Below are 21,326 nucleotides of genomic sequence, written 5' to 3'. Positions count from 1 at the left end.
TCAAGTGATCCTCCCACCTCAGCATCCCAAGTAGCTGGAACCACAGGCACACACCACCTCACCTGGCAATTTTTACATTTTTTGTAGAGACAGGGTTTCACCATGTTGGCCAGGCTGGTCTCAAACTCCTGAGCTCAAGCCGTCTGCCTGCCTTGGCCTCCCAAAGTATTGGGATTACAGGCATAAGCCACCGCGCCTGGCTCAAATATTTTAAATATCGGATTACCTAATGTCAGATTGGCCAATAACTAAAATCTATTCATGATCATAATTCAAAAGTATTGATATTTTTGTTTCGAATTACTTCATTATCTCTATATCCAGTTCTAAATGTTTCAGGAGTTACAGGGTACTTTCACATTGAGTAAAAAACTTGTTACTCAAGTAAACTGGAGTTATCATATCGATGAACTGAGGCTGCTAATAAGATTTTGGATTGAAATTTGAGACCCAGGGCTATAGATAATCAGGATAACTTGAACACCATCACCAAGGGACATGTCGAGCCTTGTGTTTAATTGTAGTAACAACAGGATCTCCAAGTCTATGCTCTTTAAAGGTGGTGGTCTCATAGTTAATATCGCAAGTCATGTGATTAATTCTTCTAATTTAAATAGATGAATATTCAGGTCTTTGCATATCCATATGTTTTTTTAAATACATAAACTAATTCATTCAGTGTCTGATGCTATTCTATATAACTTTTTCTTTTATGTTCTGCCTTTTTCTTTAGATCCAGTGTCTTTAAAATCTTGTAGATATTTAAAAGCCATTTGATTGGATTCTGCATATCCTTTGTGTTGTCTTCTGGTTCCAAATTATTATGGTCATGCTAGTGCTATTATCCAACTTTATCTTCAACTATAGCATACATTTGTTGAGTGCCCATTATATATCTCACACAAGTAGGTTATAGGAAAACAAGATAGATTCAAGTTAGTCCCTGAAAGTTTCTATGTTCCAGGCAAGTTAATTATCTCACTGTTTCCTAAATAACGCCCTCAATCTTAAATGCAGGCTATTGCTTATATTCTTCTCTTGCTAGTTATGCCTTTTCTCTATCTAAATTCTGTCAGAGTTATTCATCTTCCACTGAATAAGTCATCAACCAACCAACATATTACTGGTAGACAGTGGGAAAAGTCAAATAAGATAGGTGGATGCAGAGTAGAAGAGCAGTTAGCATCAAATGTCAAGTAGACCTCAGTTTCAATTCTGGCTCTTCTCTTATTAGATGTATAATTTTGGGGGAGTAATCTCAGTGCCTCTGTTCTTTCTTTGTAAAATGGGGAAAATGATGCTTCATAAAGTTGTCTTAAGGATTAAAATAAGAAACACGTAAAGACCTTAACGAAGTACCTGCCATATCCTAAGCACGCAATGAATGGTAGTTTTTTATGATAATTCTTGTCTTCAAGGGACTTTTATCTAATTTTTGACTAAGGGCATAAGGATCATAATATGTTTGTTTAGGATTCTATGAGATTACAAGGTAGAGACATTTAGATCTGTCTCTGGTTCAGAGAAGTCTTTCCAGATGAAGCATATATATATATATTTTGTTCTGTTTTGTAAACAAAATTGCTAAGTTAGGGGGAAGGGAGCTGAAGATGGTATCCTAGTCCCAACAACATGAATGTATGAAATGATATGAAATGTGGGGAACTATAAGCATTTAAATATAGCTGAAATGAAGGCCCCATATTGGGAAATGATGCAGTATAAAGCTAAAGTGGTAGACAGGAACCATATCATGAAGAATTTTGTATGCTCAGCCCCAGGAGCTAATGAAGAATTATGAGAAGAAGAGTGACATATCATATTTGTATTTTATTTTATTCTATTTTTTTGAGTAGAAGTCTTCCACTGTCACCCAGGCTGGAGTGCGGTGGCACGATCTCAGCTCACTACAGCCTCTGCCTCCTGGGCACAAGTGATTCTTGGGCCTCAGCCTCCTGAGTAGCTGGGATTACAAGCATGTGCCACCACACTTGGCTAATTTTTGTGTTTTTGGTAGAGACGGGTTTCACCATGTTGGCCAGGTTGGTCTCAAACTCTCGACCTCAGATGATCCACCCGCCTCGGCCTCTTAAAGTGCTGGGATTACAGACATGAGCCACCGTGCCCGGCATATTTGTATTTTAGAAAGATTGGTTTGGCAGCAGTGTAAAAGTTGTGTAGGATGAAAGTCAGATTGGATTTCAGAGACTTATAGTAGAGGCTGTAGAATAATCTAGACAAAAATTAATGGAGGTCTGACCAAGCAGGCATTTGCAATGGCAATGGAGAAAAAGAATGATTATAGAGAAATTATGAAAGCATAGCCTCTTAGATCTTGGATATAGAAGGTGAGAAGAGGATCCAGAATGACTTTTAGGTTTGTGTATTTATTTCCCAAAATGAAATATTTCAAAAAGAAAAATAAGTGAATGGGAACAATCAAGATTTTTAGTTCCATTTTGAACATAATAAATTTGAGGCTGGGCGCGGTGGGTCATGCCTGTAATCCTAGTACTTTGGGAGGCCAAGGTGGGCAGATCACTTGAGGTCAGGAGTTTGAGACCAGGCCAGCCTGGTTAACGTGGTGAAACCCCGTCTCTACTAAAAATATAAAAATTAGCCAGGCATGGTGGCGGGTGCTTGTAATTCCAGCTACTCAAGAGATTGAGGCCCGAGAATCGCTTGAATCTGGGAGGTGGAGGTTGCAGTGATCTGAGATCATGCCACTGCACTGTAGCTTGAGCGATAGAGCAAGACTCAGTCTCAAAAAAAGAAAAAAAGATTAAAATAAAATAAATAAATAAATTTGAAGTATCATAGAAGCACTCACGTAATTAGCTGTAGAGACCGAGACCTCTGGAAGGAGTTCCTGACCACTAGTATAGATTGGAAGTCCTTGGCTTTTAGATGGTATTTGAAACTATTGGAGTGGATTCATTTGTTCAACAAATATTTTTTGAGCATCCGAGTGAGTTGCACACTGTTCTAAGAAATACAGCAGGAAACAAAACAAATAAATCCCTGACTTCATGGAAATAACGTGGAGGAGACAGACCACTAAATTAAATGCATATGTATGTCTAGTGAAAGGCAATAACAAGGACATTAGTGTGGTTGGAACGGAGTGAGCAAGGGCGAGAATGGAGATAAAGGGGATTATATAAGCCTCACTGGCTATGGAAAGAACTTTTGTTATTCTTAGGAGCTGTAGAGACATGGGAATGATTTGAGCAGGAGCATAACATGATCTGATTTATATGGATGATAGTGCTCAGGGAGGGTGTATCAAATTAAAAGAATAGAGGGACAAGAATACCATTTTTTTTAACAGCTTTATTGAGATATAATTCACACTTCACACACTTTTCGATTCACCCGTTCAGTGATTTTTAGTATTTTCACAGTTTTGCAACCATTAGCACAATTTAAATTTGGCATATTTTTGTCACCACCAAAAGAAATCTCATACTCATTGGCAATTACTACTCAGTACCCAGCCCCCAGCCCTATGCAAACACAAATCTACTTACTGTCTCTATAGATTTACCTATTCTGGACATTTTTGCATCAATGAAATTATATAATAAGTAGTCTTGTGAATAAGTCTTATTTAGCATAATATTTTCAGGGTTCTTCCATGTTGAAGCATGTATCTTCATATATATTTTATTTTTTATTGCCATATAACTTTTTTTTTTTTTTTTGAGACGGAGTTTCGTTCTTGTTGCCCAGGCTGGAGTGCAATGGCGTGATCTCAGCTCACCACAACATCCACCTCCCCAGTTCAAGCGATTCTCCTGCCTCAGCCTCCTGAGTAGCTGGGATTACAGGCATGTGCCACCAAGGCTGGCTAATTTTGTATTTTAGTAGAGACGGGGTTTCTCCGTGTTGGTCAGGCTGGTCTCGAACTCCTGACCTCAGGTGATCTGCCCGCCTCAGCCTCCCAAAGTGCTGGGATTACAGACGTGAGCCACCACGCCTGGCATGATTTTCTTTTCTTTTTTTTTTTTTTTTTTGAGACGGAGTCTCGCTCTGTCGCCCAGGCTGGAGTGCAGTGGCGCGATCTCGGCTTACTGCAAGCTCCGCCTCCCGGGTTTCACGCCATTCTCCTGCCTCAGCCTCCCGAATAGCTGGGACTACAGGCGCCTGCCACCGCGCCCGGCTAATTTTTTTGTATTTTTAGTAGAGATGGGGTTTCACCGTGTTAGCAGGATGGTCTCGATCTCCTGACCTCGTGATCCGCCGCCTCGGCCTCCCAAAGTGCTGGGATTACAGGCTTGAGCCACCGCGCCTGGCGATTTTCTTTTTTTAAATAGACAGGGTCTTGCTCTGTCGCCCAGGCTGGATTGCAGTGGTGCAATCATAGTTCACTGTAGCCTCAAACCCTTAGGCTCAAACAATCCTTCCGCCTTAGCTTCCGAAGTAGTTGGGACTACTTAGGCTTGCACCACCATGTCTGGCTAATAAAAAAAATTTTTTAGAGATAGAGTCTTGCTTCGTTCCCTGGATTGATCTTGAACCTCTGGTCTCAGATAATCCTTGCATCTCAGCTTGCAGAGTACCTGGAGTATCTGGGATTAACACCATGAGCCGTGTACCAAGCCCAATACGTCATGTTTTATTTATCCATTCATAATACAGTTGATATACATTTGGGTTACTTCAACTTTTTGGCTATTATGAATAATGCTGCTATGAGCATTAATGTGCAAGTTTTTGTATAGACATAAGTTTTTATTTCTCTTGGGTATATACCTAGGAGTGGAATTGCTGGGTCATGTGGGAACTTTAATCTTTCAAGGAATTGCCAAACTGTTTTCCAAACTGATGGAAACACCAATATTAAAGGGGCTAGTGGAAAAATTGCTATGAAAAAGGGCTACAGACATAAGGGAAAAGCTAGAAAATGGTAATCACCTTAGCATCCTTTTTTCCCCTCTTACCCCTCACATTTAACAAGTTTTATTCATTATACCTCATAAATAATTGTCTTATCCTCCAAAATGTCAATATCTTAAGTGCTAATCATCTCCTTCATCCTGTATACCATCCCATTGCAATAATCTCTTAAAATGATCTTGTCTCCTGTTTGTCCCCTTTAATGTGTTTCAATCATAATTTCTTCCCAATTTTTTTTTTTTTAATTGAGATGGAGTCTCACTCTGTTGCCCAGGCTGGAATGCAGTGGCGCGATCTCGGCTCCCTGCAACCCTGTCACCTGGGTTCAAGCAATTCTCCTGCCTCAGCCTGTATTTTTAGTAGAGATGGGGTTTTGCCATGTTGGCCAGGCTGGTCTAGACCTCAGGTGATCCACCTGCTTTGGCCTCCCAAAATGCTGGGATTACAGGCATAAGCCACCATGCCCAGCCTCTTCCCAGTTTCATTCTAATATCCTCCTGGTAGGAATTAAGTTCTTGAATTCCTTTTTTTTTTTTTTTGAGCAGCAGGAAGATTTATTGCGAAGAGCGAAAGAACAAAGCTTCCACAGCGTGGAAGGGGACCCGAGCGGGTTGCCCGAATTTCTTTTATGTATGCCTTTACTCTCTTAAACAGACTGATGCATAATAAACATTCAAAATAGATGAATTTTCAAATCCAAGTTCAACAAATGTAATCCTTTGATTATATGATTACTTATATAACAATTACTTATTTCCTCTTGAAGAAGTTTAAGAAAAGCATAGTTGTGTTGTTCCTTTTTAACATTTATTTTGTTTTCATACAGGCAATTTTATATGATGACAAAGGAGCATGTTTGGAGAGTCTGTTTCTTAAATGCCTTGAGGTATTTTAGTGTGTTTATCTTATTTTTAAGTTATTATTTAAAAATCTCTTTAAATACCTCCTTTATGAATATTGTTAGTGTAGTCATAATATTAATACTAATAGTTAGTATTTGTTGAACATTATAGCTAGACTTTGTGCTAAAACCTTTTAGATATTGTTTCCTTTAATCTCTACAACTGATTTTTTATAATCAAAAAAACTGATTTTTATAGATTAGGAGTGCAGTGCAGAAAGGTTAAGTAACTTGCTCATGTTCATAGAGTAACAGTGGTAGGAAGGCTGAAATTTGATCCTAGGAGGTGATTCTAGAGTCTAATTCTACTACATGATTTTTTCATAGGCAGAGGTCTACTGTGGGAAATTTTTTGTGACATATTCTCATTTAAGTATAATATTCTCTCACCTAAAAACAGAACTACCATTCAACCCAGGAGTACTATAACTGGGTATATACCCAAAGGAATATAAGTTGTTCTACCATAAAGACACATGTATGTGTATGTTCATTGTAGCACTATTCACAATAGCAAAGAGATGGAATCAGCCTAAATGCCTATCAGTGATAGACTGGATAAAGAAAATGAAATAGAAATACACCATGAAATATTATACAGCCATAAAAAAGAATGAGATCATGTTCTTTTAAAGGAATATGGATGGAGCTGGAGGTCATTATCCTTAGCAAACTAATGCAGGAACATAGAAAACCAAATATTACATGTTCTCACATGTAAGTGGGAACCAAATATTACATGTTCTCACATGTAAGTGGGAGCTAAATGATGAGAATGCATGGACAAAGGGGAACAACAGACACTGAGGCCTACTGAAAAACGGAGAGAGGGTAGGAGGAGGAAGAGGATCAGGAAAAATAATGGGTACTAGACTTAATACTTGGGTGATGAAATAATCTGTATAATAAACCGCCATGACATGGGTTTACCTATATAACAAACCTGCACATGTACTCCTGAACTTAAAGGTTAAAAATAAATACATAAAGTATTCTCTCAAATACATAGTTTGTGTTTTTCCTCTCAAAGAGGAAAAAGCATGGAAAGAGAACTAAAGGCATATTTTAGTGAAGAGTTAGGATATTAAAGTTGGTCATTCTGGGTTCATTTCCCAGTTCTAAATACTTCCTGGCCCACCTAAACTCTCTCTGTCTAACTTCTCTGATGTAAAATGTAGATCACAGACAGATTTTACAGGGTCGGTCTGAAGGTTAGAAATAATTTCTGTAAAGTGCCTAGCAGTTTTACTTAGTACAGTGATTCTTTTTTTTTTTTTTTTTTCGAGATGGAGTCTCCCTCTGTTGCCCAGGCTGGAGTGTGGTGGCATAATCTTGGCTCACTGCAGCCTCTGCCTCCTGGGTTCAAGCGATTCTCCTTCCTCAGCCTCCCAGGTAGCTGAGATTACAGGCGTGCGCCACCATGCCCAGCTAATTTTTTGTATTTTTAGTAGAGATGGGGTTTCACCATGTTGGCCAGGCTGGTCTTGAACTCCTGACCTCAAGTGATCCACGTGCCTTGGCCTCCTAAAATGCTGGGATTACAGGCATGAGCCACCGCACGTAGTCTAGTACAGTGATTCTAAATGTGTTAAAATGCATACTATGATGATGACGATGTTGATTTTTGGCCATAGTATTCATTTTGAAATTTTACGTGACATCAGTAGTGGTTATGTTACTTTTATATATTTTTAAAAGGGTCTAGGAGAATCAGTATCTTAGTATATGGTCTGATTGGTCGTAACTACTATTATTTCATCTTAAAAATCATTTCAGGCCGGGCGCGGTGGCTCACGCCTGTAATCCCAGCACTTTGGGAGGCCGAGGCAGGCGGATCACCTGAGGTCAGGAGTTCAAGACCAGCCTGACCAACATGGAGAAACCCCTTCTCTACTAAAAATACAAAAAATTAGCTGGACGTGGTGGTGCATGCCTGCAATCCCAGCTGCTTGGGAGGCTGAGGTAGGAGAATCGCTTGAACCCGGGAGGCGGAGGTTCGGTGAGCCGAGATTGCGCTGTTGCACTCCAGACTGGGCAACAAGAGCGAAACTCCATCTCAAAGAAAAAAAAAATCATTTCATTAGTAAAATATTAATCTGATATAGATTTTGTGTATTTTCAAATTCAGCTGATAATTTTTTTTTGTTGTTGAGATGGAGTTTTGCTCTTGTTGCCCAGGCTAGAGTGCAATAGCGCGATCTCACCTCACCGCAACCTCTGCCTCCCGGGTTCAAGTGATTCTCCTGCCTCAGCCTCCCGAGTGGCTGGGATTACAGGCATGCACCACCACACCCGACTAATTTGTTTTGTATTTTTAGTAGAGACGGGGTTTCACCATGTTGGTCAGGCTGGTCTCAAACTCCCAACCTCAGGTGATCCGCCCACCTCGGCCTCCCAAAGTGCTAGGATTACAGGTGTGAGCCACTGCGTCTGGCGATAATCTTATTTTTATGCTGCAGTCAGAGGTGGTGGCAAGTACTACATTTGCTCATTAACATGATTAAAATGCATTTTTGGAATATGATTAAGCAACTGTAATGATTTATAATAATGTTTAATTTGTGATAATTATGAGTATCTTATTCATTTGAAGATATATAGTTGGTAATAACTCTAATTTTTGAAAAGTTACACTTAGTTGTATGGATTCTAAGTGAATTGCTTGAGAGGGGGCATTTTGTTCTTGTTTGTCTTTGTATCCCTAGCATGTAACAAGGGGCCTTATATAGGTCCCCAGTATGTAATATTTATTTACTAATTTAATTTTGTTTTTAGAGACATTGTCTCACTCTGTCATCCAGGTTGGAGTATGGTAGTGTGATCATAGCTTACTACAGCCTCAAACTCCTGGGCTCAAGGGATCCTTCCACCTCAGCCTTTCAAGTAGCTGAGACTATAGGAACATGCCACCGTGCCTGGCTAATTTTTTTTTTTTTTTTTTTTTGAGACAGGGTCTCACTCTGTCACCTAGGCTAGAGAGCAGTGGTGTGAAAACTGCTCACTGCAGCCTTGACCTCCTAGTCTGAAATCATCCTCCCACCTCATTCCCCCCAAATAGCTGGGACTATAGGTGCATGCCACCATGCATGGCTAATTTTTTTTAAAGTTTTTTGTAGAGACAGGGTCTTGCTATGTTGACTAGGGTGGTCTTGACCTCCTGGCTTCAAGCAATCCCCCTGCCTTGGTGTCCTTAGTGCTGGGATTACAGGCATAAGCCATCCCATCCAGCCCGGGCTAATTTAAAATAAAAATTTTTTTGTAGAGACAGGATCTCAATATTTTGCCCAGGCTGGTCTCATAATCTTGGCCTCAAGCAATCCTCTTGCCTTGGTCTCCCAAAGTCTTGCGATTACAGGTGTGAGCTACCACACCTAGCTCTAATATGTGTTGTTGAATAAACAAATTAGAGAAATTTTAAAATTATATTATTGTCCTTTTTTGTGCTTATTGATAGTTAATGAGTACATAATAATAAATAATTGAAGACTTTAGTTACTGATTTATTCGTTCAACACCTATTTATTGAACACCCATTGTGTCTTAGTGCTAGTGAGCATCCTGGAATACATAGATAATCAAATAATTAGATGTATGTGATTTTGACATTTATTCTTTCAGGTGAAACCTGGAGATGACTTAGAAAGTGATCGATACTTAATCACAGTTGAAGAGGTTAAAGTTGCTGGAGCCATAGGTATTGTTAAGCAGAATGTCAATAAAGAAGCACCAGAGTTAAATTCAAGGACATTTATATCCTCTGGCCGATCTCTTGGATGTCAGCCCTCTGGCTTAAAAAGGAAGTTTACTGTAAGTTTTGCTATGGAAAATAATATATCAAAATATATTTATAAAATTGTCTCAAAAAGTAGTGAATTTTGAAGTTATTGTTCTCTGTCATTCAAAGGGCACTTCATAGTATACTTAGGTAGAAAGGAAGTAAACCCTACTTTGAAAAATCTTATTACAAATGAATGTACTTTGACAAACTTTAAATCTGAATTATTACTTTACCTTAGGCAAACCAGAAACAATCCTTCTCCTTTTTTTTTCTTAGCCAGTTCATTTCACATTTTCTTAATGGGTAATGGTACACCTAACAGTTATTTTAATATTTTCAGGGTTTTCGAGGACCACGTCAGGTTCCAAAGAAAATGGTTATTATGGAAAGTGGTGAATCAGCTGCATCACATGAGGCTAAGAAAACTGGCCCTACTATTTTTTCTCCATTCTACAGCATGCCTCCTTTGTTTCCTACTGTTGGCAAGAAAGATGTAAATAATATACTGGCAGACCCTGAGAACATTGTGACTTACAAGAACAGGGAGAGAAATGCCATGGATTTTTCTTCAGTTTTTTCTCCATCCTTCCAGATTAACCCAGAAGTGCTGTGTGAAGAAAATTATTTTTGCTCTCCTGTCAATTCTGGAAATAAGCTTTCAGACTCTTTACTGACCAATGAGCCTGTGAAAAGAGATAGTTTGGCATCTCACTATTCAGGAGTTTCACAAAACATCCGAAGCAAAGCACAGATATTAGCTCTTCTGAAGTCCGAATCATCTAGTTCATGTGAGGAACTAAATTCTGAGATGACAGAGCATTTTCCTCAAAAACAACCACAAGGAAGTTTAAAAATTGCTACTAAACCAAAGTACCTAATTCAACAGGAAGAGTGTGCTGAGATGAAGAGCACAGAAAATTTATATTACCAGCATCAATCAGAAAATACCATGAGAAATAAAAGCCGGTGGGCCATGTATTTATCCTCACAGAGTTCACCTATACATTCTTCTACTGTAGATGGGAATGATACAGAAAGGAAACCCAAGGCCCAGGAAAATAATGTAAATTCTAATTTGAAAGACCTTTCATTACAAAAAAATATACAGTTCGTTGAAACATGTGCTGAAGAGAGGAAAAAGTATAATGTAGACCAGTCAGTCGGTAATAATGATCCATCCTGGAATCAGGAAGTAAAATTAGAAATTCCTTCATTCAATGAAAGCAGTAGCTTACAGGTTACTTGTAGCAGTGCAGAAAATGATGGTATATTATCAGAATCTGATATTCAAGAAGATAATAAAATACCTTTTAATCAAAATGACAAGGGGTGCATTAAAGGATCAGTTCTCATTAAAGAAAATGCTCAGGAGGTAAATACATGTGGAACACTGGAAAAGGAGTATGAACAATCAGAGTCATCTCTGCCAGAACTGAAACATCTCCAAATTGAATCTAGTAATAATTCTAGGATCTCTGATGACATTACAGACATGATTTCTGAAAGTAAAATGGATAATGAAAGTCTTAATAGTATTCATGAATCTCTGAGTAATGTAACACAACCATTTTTGGAGGTAACTTTTAATCTGAACAATTTTGAGACCAGTGACACTGAGGAGGAATCACAGGAAAGCAACAAAATTTCCCAGGATTCAGAGAGTTGGGTAAAGGACATTTTGGTTAATGATGGCAATTCATGTTTTCAAAAGAGGTCTGAGAATACAAACTGTGAAGAGACTGAGGGTGAACATTTGCCATTCTTAACATCTGTTAGTGACAAACCTACAGTGATATTTCCTGTTAAAGAGACTCTGCCATCACAGTTTTGTGATAAAACTTATGTGGGTTTTGACATGGGAATATGTAAAACTGAAAACACAGGAAAAGAAATAGAGGAGTATAGTGACACATTAAGCAATTTTGAATCTTTCAAGTGGACTGATGCTGTATACGGAGATAATAAAGAAGATGCTAATAAACCTATTCAAGAAGTCAGGATTAACTATGATTTTGCTTTACCCCCGAATAAATCTAAAGGTATAAACATGAATTTACATATTCCTCATATTCAAAACCAGATTGCTGAAAACAGTAATCTATTTTCAGAAGATGCTCAACCTCAGCCTTTTATTTTGGGAAGTGACTTAGACAAAAATGATGAACCTGTTTTACCCTCAACTTCTAGTAGTGACAACAGTGTCCAACTATTAAATACCAATCAGAATCACTATGAATGTATTACACTTGATAAATCAAATACCCATATTTCCAATTCTTTGTTTTACCCACTGGGAAAAAAGCATCTTATTTCCAAAGACACAGAAGCACATATATCTGAACCTGAAGATTTGGGAAAGATTAGAAGTCCACCCCCTGACCATGCTGAGGTTGAAACTGCCAGAGAAGGCAAACAATACTGGAATCCTAGAAATTCTTCAGAACTTTCTGGATTAGTAAATACCATTTCTATTTTAAAGTCGCTATCTGAACACAGTACTGCTTTAGACAGCTTGGAAATACTGAAAAAGAAAAATACTGTCTTTCAGCAAGGAACTCAACAGACGTGTGAGCCAGATAGCAGTCCTGAAGGTTAGAATTGCATGTCTATTTTGGATTGTTTTCTTTATAGGTCTTTGAGCTATAAAGAAAGAAGATATTTCTGGGTGATACATTAAAGAATTACATAGTGTTTAAATAGGTAATACATGTACTTGGTAAAACCAATATTAATAGAGAATAGTAGCAATGAAAAGTCCCCATCCAACCACATCCCTTAGTCTACCCTTCAGAATTAGCTACAGTTTTCTTCTAGAACATCCTTCCATAAATATTCTATGCGTATATAAGCATATATTGGCACATTTATGTGAATATATGTCAAAAAATGTACATATATATGTATGTATGTGTGTGTATATGTCAATCTTTTTTTTATTTTGGAGACAGTCTCACTCTGTCACCCAGGCTGGAGTGACACGCTGCAACCTCTGCCTCCCAAGTAGTTGGGATTACAGGCATGCACCACCATGCTTAGCTAATTAAATCTATTCTTATTCATTTTTGGACAGGTACTAGGGAATACATTTTTTTTAAAAAGTGAGTTCATGTTGATACCTCTAATTCCAATGCTATACCACAGAGTTCTTTTCCTCTTTCCTCCTTTCCACAATTATGTCTTTTTTTTTTTTAAGACAGTTTCACTCTTGTCGTCCAGGCTGGAGTGCAGTGGCGCGATCTCGGCTCACTGCAACCTCCACCTCCTGGGTTCAAGTGATTCTCCTGCCTCAGTCTCCTGAGTAGCTGGAATTACAGGCACCCACCACCACGCCTAGCTAATTGTTTTGTATTTTTAGTAGAGACGGGGTTTCACTATGTTGGCCAGGCTGGTCTTGAACTCCTGACCTCGTGATCTGCCCACCTCGGCCTCCCAAAGTGTTGGGATTACAGGCGTGAGCCACCACTCCTGGCCCATAATTGTGTTTCTTTTTTTTTTTTTTTTTTTTTGAGACAGAGTCTTGCTCTGTCACCGAGGCTGGAGTGCAGTGGTGCGATCTCGGCTCACTGCAAGCTCTGCCTCATGGGTTCAAGTGATTCTCCTGCATCAGCCTCCCCAGTAGCTGGAATTACAGGCACCTGCCACCATGCCCAGCTAATTTTTTTTTGTATTTTTAGTAGAGATGGGGTTTCACCATGTTGGCCAGGTTGGTCTTGAACTCCTGACCTCAGGAGATCCACCTGCCTCGGCCTCCCAAAGTGCTAGGATTACAGGCATGAGCCACTGCACCCAGCCCCATAATTGTGTTTCTGTACTCTCACAATATGAAAGGATCCTGGCTCCCAGTATCAGTATACCTTCTCAAATCTGCAATACCAGATAGCTTCCAAATTGTTATATCAATATTACTGCTAATAAGAAACCTTTACAAATTTATAAAGTTCACAAATCCTTTGCAGTTTTTGTTTTGAGAATATATTCTGTTGAGTGTATAGAGTTAGAATACTAGTTCAAAAATTGGGTTACTTTTTCCCTAGCATGATATATGTTACTTTATATAAATGGAGTTAAGTTCATTGTTTATAGTCTGTGTGAGGGCTATTTTTGTCCATCCCTATTGACTGATTGATTGATTGATTTTACTTTTTGAGACGGAGCCTCGCTCTGTTGCACGGGCTGGAGTACAGTAGTGTGATCTTGGCTCACTGCAACCTCCGCCTCTTGGGTTCAAGTGATTCTCCTGCCTCAGCCTCCCGAGTAGCTGAGACTACAGGTACACGCCACCACACCCCCGCTAATTTTTTGATTTTTAGTAGAGATGGGGTTTGCCATGTTGGCCAGGCTGGTCTCAAACTTCCGACCTCAGGAGATCTGCCTGCCTTGACCCCTGCAAAGTGATGGGATTATAGGCATGAGCCACTGCACCTGGTCCAATTTATTTTTATTTCTGACAATGTAAAATATTAACTGAGTTCAAAAGTCAAAGCTATATAGAAACATACTCAGATTCTTTTCCTGTACTTTCTGTCCCATTCCTACCCACCTGCTCTAGGCAACCAATATACTTACGGTTCTTTTTGTAAAAATAAATATCTCCATATAGAAATTCTTATTTCCCCATATTCAGTAAAATACCAAATTCATATGCTTTAACATCTTGTATTTTTCACTTAAAAATATATTCTGGGGCCTGGCACGGTGGCTCACACCTGTAATCCCAGCACTTTGGGAGGCTGGGGAGGCGGGCAGATCACCTGAGGTCAGGAGTTCGAGACCAGCCTGGCCAACATGGTGAAACTCCATCTGTACTAAAAAATACAAAAATTAGCCAGGCGTGGTGGCAGGCGCCTTAATCCCAGCTACTTGGCAGGCAGAGGCAGGAGAATCGTTTGAACCCGAGAAGCGGAGGTTGCAGTGAGCCGAGATCAAGCCATTGCACTCAAACCTGGGGGACAAGAGCGAGACTTCTCTCAAAAAAAAAAAAAAAAATCCTGGAAGTTATTTTGTATCACTTCATAGGAATCGTCTTCATTTTATTTGTTTATAGCTCTATAATCTGCTATGTGGATGCACTATTATTTATTCAACTAGTCTCCTAATAGTAAAATATTATGCCCAATATTTTACTATTACAAATGGGAAAATGAATAACCTCAATTTATACTTATTTATATCTGTATAAGTATATATAGTTTTTTTTTTTTTTTTTGGACATAGGGCCTCACTCTGTCACTCACGCTGGAGTGCAGTGGCATGATCTTAGCTCACTGAACCTCCACCTCCCAGGCTAAAGTAATCTTTCTCACCTCAACCTCCCTAGTAGCTGGGATTACAGGTGCACGCCACCATACCCGTCTAATTTTTTGTATTTTTGGTAGAGATGGAGTTTCACCATGTTGCCCAGGCTGGCCTTGAACTCCCGAGCTCAGATAATCTACCTGCCTTGGCCTCCCAAAGTGCTGGGAATTACAGGTGTGAGCCACCATGCCTGGCCTGGATTTTTTTTTTTTTTTTCTTACATTTGGAGATGTGTCTTCAGGGCAAACTTCTAAAATTAGGATTGCTAGGTACATGGGTAATAGATGGGTAGTTTTACAGATACTTCAAAGTTCTCTTTATAGGAATTAATCATTTCTTATTCTCATCAGTAATGTATGAGACTGGGTGTTTCTCCACTGCCTTGCCAATAGTGTATTGCCCAGCTTTTGAATTTTTGCCAATCTAATAGATGAGAAATGGCTTTTCAGTGTATTTTATTGTATTTATTTGTTTGTTTTTGTTTTTGTTTTTGAGATGGAGTTTTGCTCTTGTTGTCCAGGCTGAAGTGCAGTGATGTGATCTCGGCTCACTGCAAACTCCACCTCCCAGGTTCAAGCGATTCTCCTGCCTCAGCCTCCCAAGTAGCTGGGATTACAGGTGTGTCCACCACACCTGGCTAATAGTGTATTTTTAGTACAGATGGGGTCTCACCATGTTGTTGAAGCTGGTCTCGAACTCCTGACCTCAAGTGATCCACCCACATCGGCCTCCCAAAGTGCTGGGATTATAGGTGTGAGCCACCACTCCTGACCTTTTCAGTGTATTTTAAATTTGTGTTTTTACCACTACAGGTGAAATTGAGCATCTTTTCATATGTTTAAACGTCATTTGTGTATATTTTTCCATGAACTATCTTTTCTGTCTACCCTTTTGTCCAGCTTTTTAATGGATGTTGGCTTTTTAATTCTTAATTTATAAGAGTTCTTTATATATTAGAGATAATAGCCCTTTATGATATATGTTGTAAATGTTTTCTTTCAGTATGTCATTGATCTTTTGACTTTCCTTATGGTACACTGGCAACAGCATTGTATTTTAAAGAATATAGTAGTAAATAATGTATACATTTGAATGTAAATGAGCAATGCACTACTTTCAAAAGGTAAAATTGAACTTTTGAGTATCTCATGTGATTCCTGAGAAAAATATAAATTAACTTATTGTACCTACTAAAATGATTCTTTGAAATGTAGTTAAGTTTGAAGATAATTGTTAGTTTATTTTCTAAAATATTAAAAGTAAGTAGCCAGGCACAGTGGCTCAAGCCTGTAATCCCAGCACTTTGGGAGGCAGAGGCGGGTGGATCACCTGAGGTCGGGAGTTCGAGACCAGTCTGGCCAACATGATGAAACCCTGTCTCTACTAAAAATATAAAAAATTAGATGAGCATTGTGGCAGGCACCTGTAATCCCAGCTACTCGGGAGGCTGAGGCAGGAGAATCATTTGAACCCGGTAGGTGGAGGTTGCAGTGAGCCGAGATCATGCCATTGTGCTCCTGGGCAACAAGAGTGAATGAAACTCCCATCTTAAAAAAAAAAAAAAAAAAAAGTAAAAAGCTTTAATGAACAATAAATATGAGTAGATAAAGTTATATGATACCATATAAGAACACAAAGTTCTAGCATGGAGATTTAGGGATTATAGAATTTAGTTTTGAAGGCCAGGTGTGGTGGCTCATGCCTGTAATCCCAGCACTTTGGGAGGCTGAGGTGGGCGGATCACCAGAGGTCAGGAGTTCAAGATTAGCCTGGCCAACATGGTGAAACCCCATCTCTAATAAAATATATAAAAATTAGTTGGGTGTGGTGGTGGGGACCTATAATCTAAGCTACTGGGGAGGCTGAGGCAGGAGAATAGCTTGAACCCGTGAGGCAGAAGTTGCAGTGAGTAGAGATTGTGTCACTGCACTTTAGCCTGGGTGACAGAGCAAGACTCCATCTTAAAAAAAAAAATTAGTTTTGGGAAACCAGCTGGTTTCTCTCATCAAGTTGGAAAGAAAATTAAAGTTGATTCTGATTATTTGCAGTAGTTCTGTGAAGTCACTGCAAACCCATAATTAGTAATAGTAAACCTTGCTCCTATGGGAGATACAGGGTTAGGTTCCTGCAAGCCTGTGGTCAGAACATTTTCATTAATTTATGAATACGTAACCTTGTTTTACGTATGTTTCTGCTTAAAGAACCTTATTTAATATATATTGTTGATTCATTAACATTAAACTCACTCATAGCCAACAGCAATATAACTCTTACCTTTAAAAAACGTACCTAACATATGCACTTTCCTCATAAGGAATATCACAGTCTTCTTGCCCTTGAGAACACTAGATAGCACTATTCTTAGGGGACTTTTGTTTTTTTTTTTTTGACACAGAGTCTCGCTCTGTTGCCCAGGCTGGAGTGCAGTGGCGCAATCTTGGCTCACTGCAACCTCCGCCTCCTGGGTTTAAGCAATTCTCCCACTTCAGCCTCCCAAATAGCTGGGACTACAGGTGTGTGCCACCACACCCAACTAATTTTTTTTTTTTTTTATTAGAGACGGGGTTTCGCTATGTTGGTCAGGCTGGTTTGAACTGACCTCAGGTGATCCGCCCACCTCGGCCTCCCGAAGTGCTGGGATTATAGGCGTGAGCCACTGCACCTGGCCTCTTTGGGGACATTTTAAGTAGTGAAATTACCAATAAACAGCACAAAAATGAAAAATGTGGCACTAAACAACCATGAAAAAGATAATTGTTTACAACATAAGCTAAAACAAGAAGCCAGAGTGTTACCTTGAGAACATGCGCTTCAGGCAATTCGTTTTTTGCTGTTCTATGTATGTCTGCAAATGACCATGAAAGTATAGCAAATACTGATTTGGGGTTACAAATAAACTTTAGGGAGTAGGCAGAATCCATGAGTAATGATCGACTAAATTCGCTTTTTTGATACAAATATATTTCTCTAAAAAGGATTAAGTTGGTTGCTTGAGACAGTTTGAGAAAATTGAATCACTAGGGTATAACATACTTTTATGAAGTTTAAAGCAAAATTAGAGAAGAATAAATTTTGCCACCAATTTAGAATGTGCGAAAGTGTTAAAACTCTAAATTTTTTGTGAGATAATTGTATATAGCTTAGAAATGTTAATTTAGAATGTTTTTCTGGAGCAAAGGCAGTAAAGGAAACAACATCAATTTTCATCCGGTGTTTTAAAAAAACTTGTTAGAAATGTCAAGTTCCAAAATTATTTTTTATTTTATTCTGAATTTTAGCAGGAAAATAATGAAATCATAAATAGGAATTGCCTAAAAATGAAGTTTACACTAGTTATAGCTATGATTTTTTACCGTAATTATCACTTTAAAATTAGTCTTTTTGTGATTTTAGAAGAGATTATTGAATATGTACTTTCTTTTAAGAAAAAAAATTTCTATTTTTAAATGGATACCTGATAAGGTGGCAAAACTAGCCACCCTGCACTCCTTTGCATTCTGCAGGCTTGCCAACTTTTCTGCTGTTTTGTATTCAGCCTTTTACCCAAACACTTTTACCCTTGTCATAGCTGAGTTTTTTCTTCATCTCAACCTAAATGTTACTTCCCATGAGAAACTTTTCCTAATTCCTGTATCAAAAATCGTTCTGTATCATATCACTGTTCAATGAGATACCCTTTTGTATCATAATCTGAATTTATCTGGTTTAGTTATTTGTTTGTCTTTTGTGTCTCTCTTTTTTCAAGGAATTTTTTTTTGTCTTGTTCACTGCTATTTCCCTAGTGCCTGGCACACTGCACTTGGAAAATAATTGTTGAGTGAATTTTTTAGAATATAGAATTTTTTTCTTAAGCCATAGTAAAAATGGATTTAAGATAGACTAGAAATAGCATGAAGTGCTGTTTTTTTTTTCTTTTGTTTGAGACATGGTCTCACTGTCACCCATGCTGGAGTGCAGTGGCACAATCTTAGCTCACTGCAACCTCCACCTCCCGAGTTCAAGTGATTCTCCTGCCTCAGCTTCCTGAGTAGCTGGGATTATAGTTGTGCACCACCATGTCTGGTTAATTTTTGTATTTTTAGTAGAGACAAGGTCTCACCATGTTGGCCAGGCTGGTCTTGAAATCCTGGCCTCAAGTGATCTGCCTGCCTTGGCCTCCTAAAGTGCTGGGATTACAGGCATGAGCCACCATGCCCGACTCTGTTTTTCTTTTCTATGTTTGTATATAGCAACAGTATACTGGGAGTCTTGACTTTCTTTTTCCTAACAGTTGTCCGGTACTTCATTTTTAGCATTTTTAGTATAGGTTATTAACTACTGGGTTAGTATTTATTTTTTAATTAGTGTGAAAAAGGAATACAAGGAAACATTCCTACTATTGACTTAGAAAGTAAACAAAAAGGCTTTCATTCTAAATATTTTTAAATTTTTATCATAAAAATGTTTTAATCTAAACAGAGAACAGTACAGTGAATCCTCAAGTGCTACATTCCAGATTGAACAATTACCAAGATTGTCTGATCTTAAGATTTAAGTTATATTCCTTGTTTTGGTTTTAGGAATAAGTTAAATTTTAGAGTACTGCTATATATAACAATGATATGATTATTTCTTTTCTCCATTACAGTGAGGAAACCATTTATTACAGTAGTTTCACCAAAGTCTCCTCATCTGCACAAGGAGTCTCAACAGGTACAGGTTTTTTTTCTAAGAGTATGTTTTTTTTATTTTGATAAGAATGTTCTATAATTTGTAATAGAATTATAGTAATACAGTCCCAAGCTATCTTGGTTCATGACTCCTCCTGTATCTCAGTAATTTTTCATTGCCTTCCTCAGCCAAAAGAAATGCCTAACAGTTTCATTTATTATGTAGTTAATAGTATTAAGCAACTCAAGTATTTCCTAGTAACTTTGTAAGCATTTTGTTTGTTAAAAAACACAGTTACATGGGTGGACGTGGAGGCTCATGCCTGTAATCCCAGCACTTTGGGAGGCCGAGGCAGGCAGATCACTTGAGGTCAGGAGTTCGAGACCAGCCTGGCCAATGTGGTGAAACCCCATCTCTACTAAAAATACAAGAATTAGCCAGGCATGGTGGCATGCACCTGTAATCTCAACTACTTGGGAGGCTGAGGCAGGAGAATCACTTGAACCCAGGAGGCGGAGGTTGCAGTGAGCCGAGATCATGCCATTGCACTCCAGCCTGGGCAACAAGAGTGAGACTCCATCTCAAAAAAAAAAACAAAACTCCACAGTTACTAATGGAATGTGTACCTCTGTTGGGCACTATAAAACTTCTCAAACCTTGGAATAGATTAGGTAACACCACCTTATTTCTTGATACACATTGATTTTCTCATGATAATTGCTTTTTATCACAGCAGTTTCTCAGAACCCAGCTTCACAAAGGCGCAATGTCATTGAAAGAAATGTAGCAAGATCTGATGTAGAGACAGACCTGGAGTTAGTAGTTCATTAGGTGTCAGACAGATGTCAGGTGACACTGTTACCCTACATATAAAACACCTTATGGAGCTCCTGTGAGTTCATTGTGCCACCTCAGGGTACCTTGTTGCACAGTTTGGGAACCATGGTAGTTATATAAAAAATAATAGTTCTAATTAGGATGAATTGAAATTCTAGGATAAATCATCTAGATGAGTGTTTCTCACTCAATGGGAATGCTGTTAGCACTTTTGGAGGGTCAGTTCTTTCATTATATGGCACTGGTCTTTCTACAGACATGTTTGGAACAAAAGAAAGTAGAATGTTTCACTTGCCTCCATTTTATTTTTGTTTTTATTTATTTTGAGATGGAGTCTCTCTCTTTCGCCCAGGCTGGAGTGCAGTGGCACGATCTTGGCTCACTGCAGCCTCCATCTCCCAGGTTCAAGTGATTCTCCTGCCCCAGCCTCCCAAGTAGCTGGGATTACAGGCGCGTGCCACCACACCCAGCTAATTTTTGTATTTTTAGTAGAGATGGAGTTTCACCATGTTGGCCAGCTGGTCTCCAACTCCTGACCTCAAGTGATCCACCTGCCTCAGGCACCCAAAGTGCTGGGATTACAGGCATGAGCCACCAGGCCCGGCCTCACTTGCCTCCATTTTATATGTTACTTTATTCTTTATGTTACTGGTCCTTTTTTTCCCCTTTTAATAATCTTGATTTTTTTTTCTTTTTTTTTAAATACAGAAAACAGTGAAGAAAAAAATAAAACCTACCCTGCCTCTCAGAATATTTATTAATGTTTCCAGATTTTTTTGTGTCCAGTTAAAAAAAATGGTTAGATTGATGTATATAAATAGTTTTATATCCTTTCCCCTTAATATCGTCGTATTATCTTACATTATTAATAATTCTTCTTAAACATACCTTTTAAAAGTTATTTACCATCCATCCTATGGCTATCTTGTGCTTTGGACAAATAGTTCTCTGTTTTGGTCATTTAAA

The 21,326-nt window shown here is 38.6% G+C and overlaps 1 protein-coding gene across 15 annotated transcripts in view; it reads left to right on the top strand.

Moving 5' to 3' along the window:
* The window catches only part of ZGRF1 (zinc finger GRF-type containing 1), a 96,905-nt gene that overhangs the window by 7,823 nt on the left and 67,756 nt on the right, over positions 1-21,326 (top strand). For 11 of the 15 annotated variants that reach the window (XM_055385192.2, XM_031010028.3, XM_055385191.2 and 8 more), the window contains exons 4-7: positions 5,726-5,785; positions 9,419-9,607; positions 9,919-12,169; positions 19,501-19,565. In XM_055385192.2, coding sequence (XP_055241167.2) covers positions 5,726-5,785; positions 9,419-9,607; positions 9,919-12,169; positions 19,501-19,565 — 2,565 coding nt within the window. The remainder of the gene's footprint in view (positions 1-5,725; positions 5,786-9,418; positions 9,608-9,918; positions 12,170-19,500; positions 19,566-21,326) is intronic. The other 4 variants (XM_055385189.2, XM_055385197.2, XM_055385193.2 and 1 more) reach the window with 1 other exon arrangement.

The sequence above is a fragment of the Gorilla gorilla genome, chromosome 3 (assembly GCF_029281585.2).
Source record: "Gorilla gorilla gorilla isolate KB3781 chromosome 3, NHGRI_mGorGor1-v2.1_pri, whole genome shotgun sequence".
NCBI lineage: Eukaryota > Metazoa > Chordata > Mammalia > Primates > Hominidae > Gorilla > Gorilla gorilla.
This window is presented reverse-complemented; position numbering and strand designations above follow the sequence as displayed.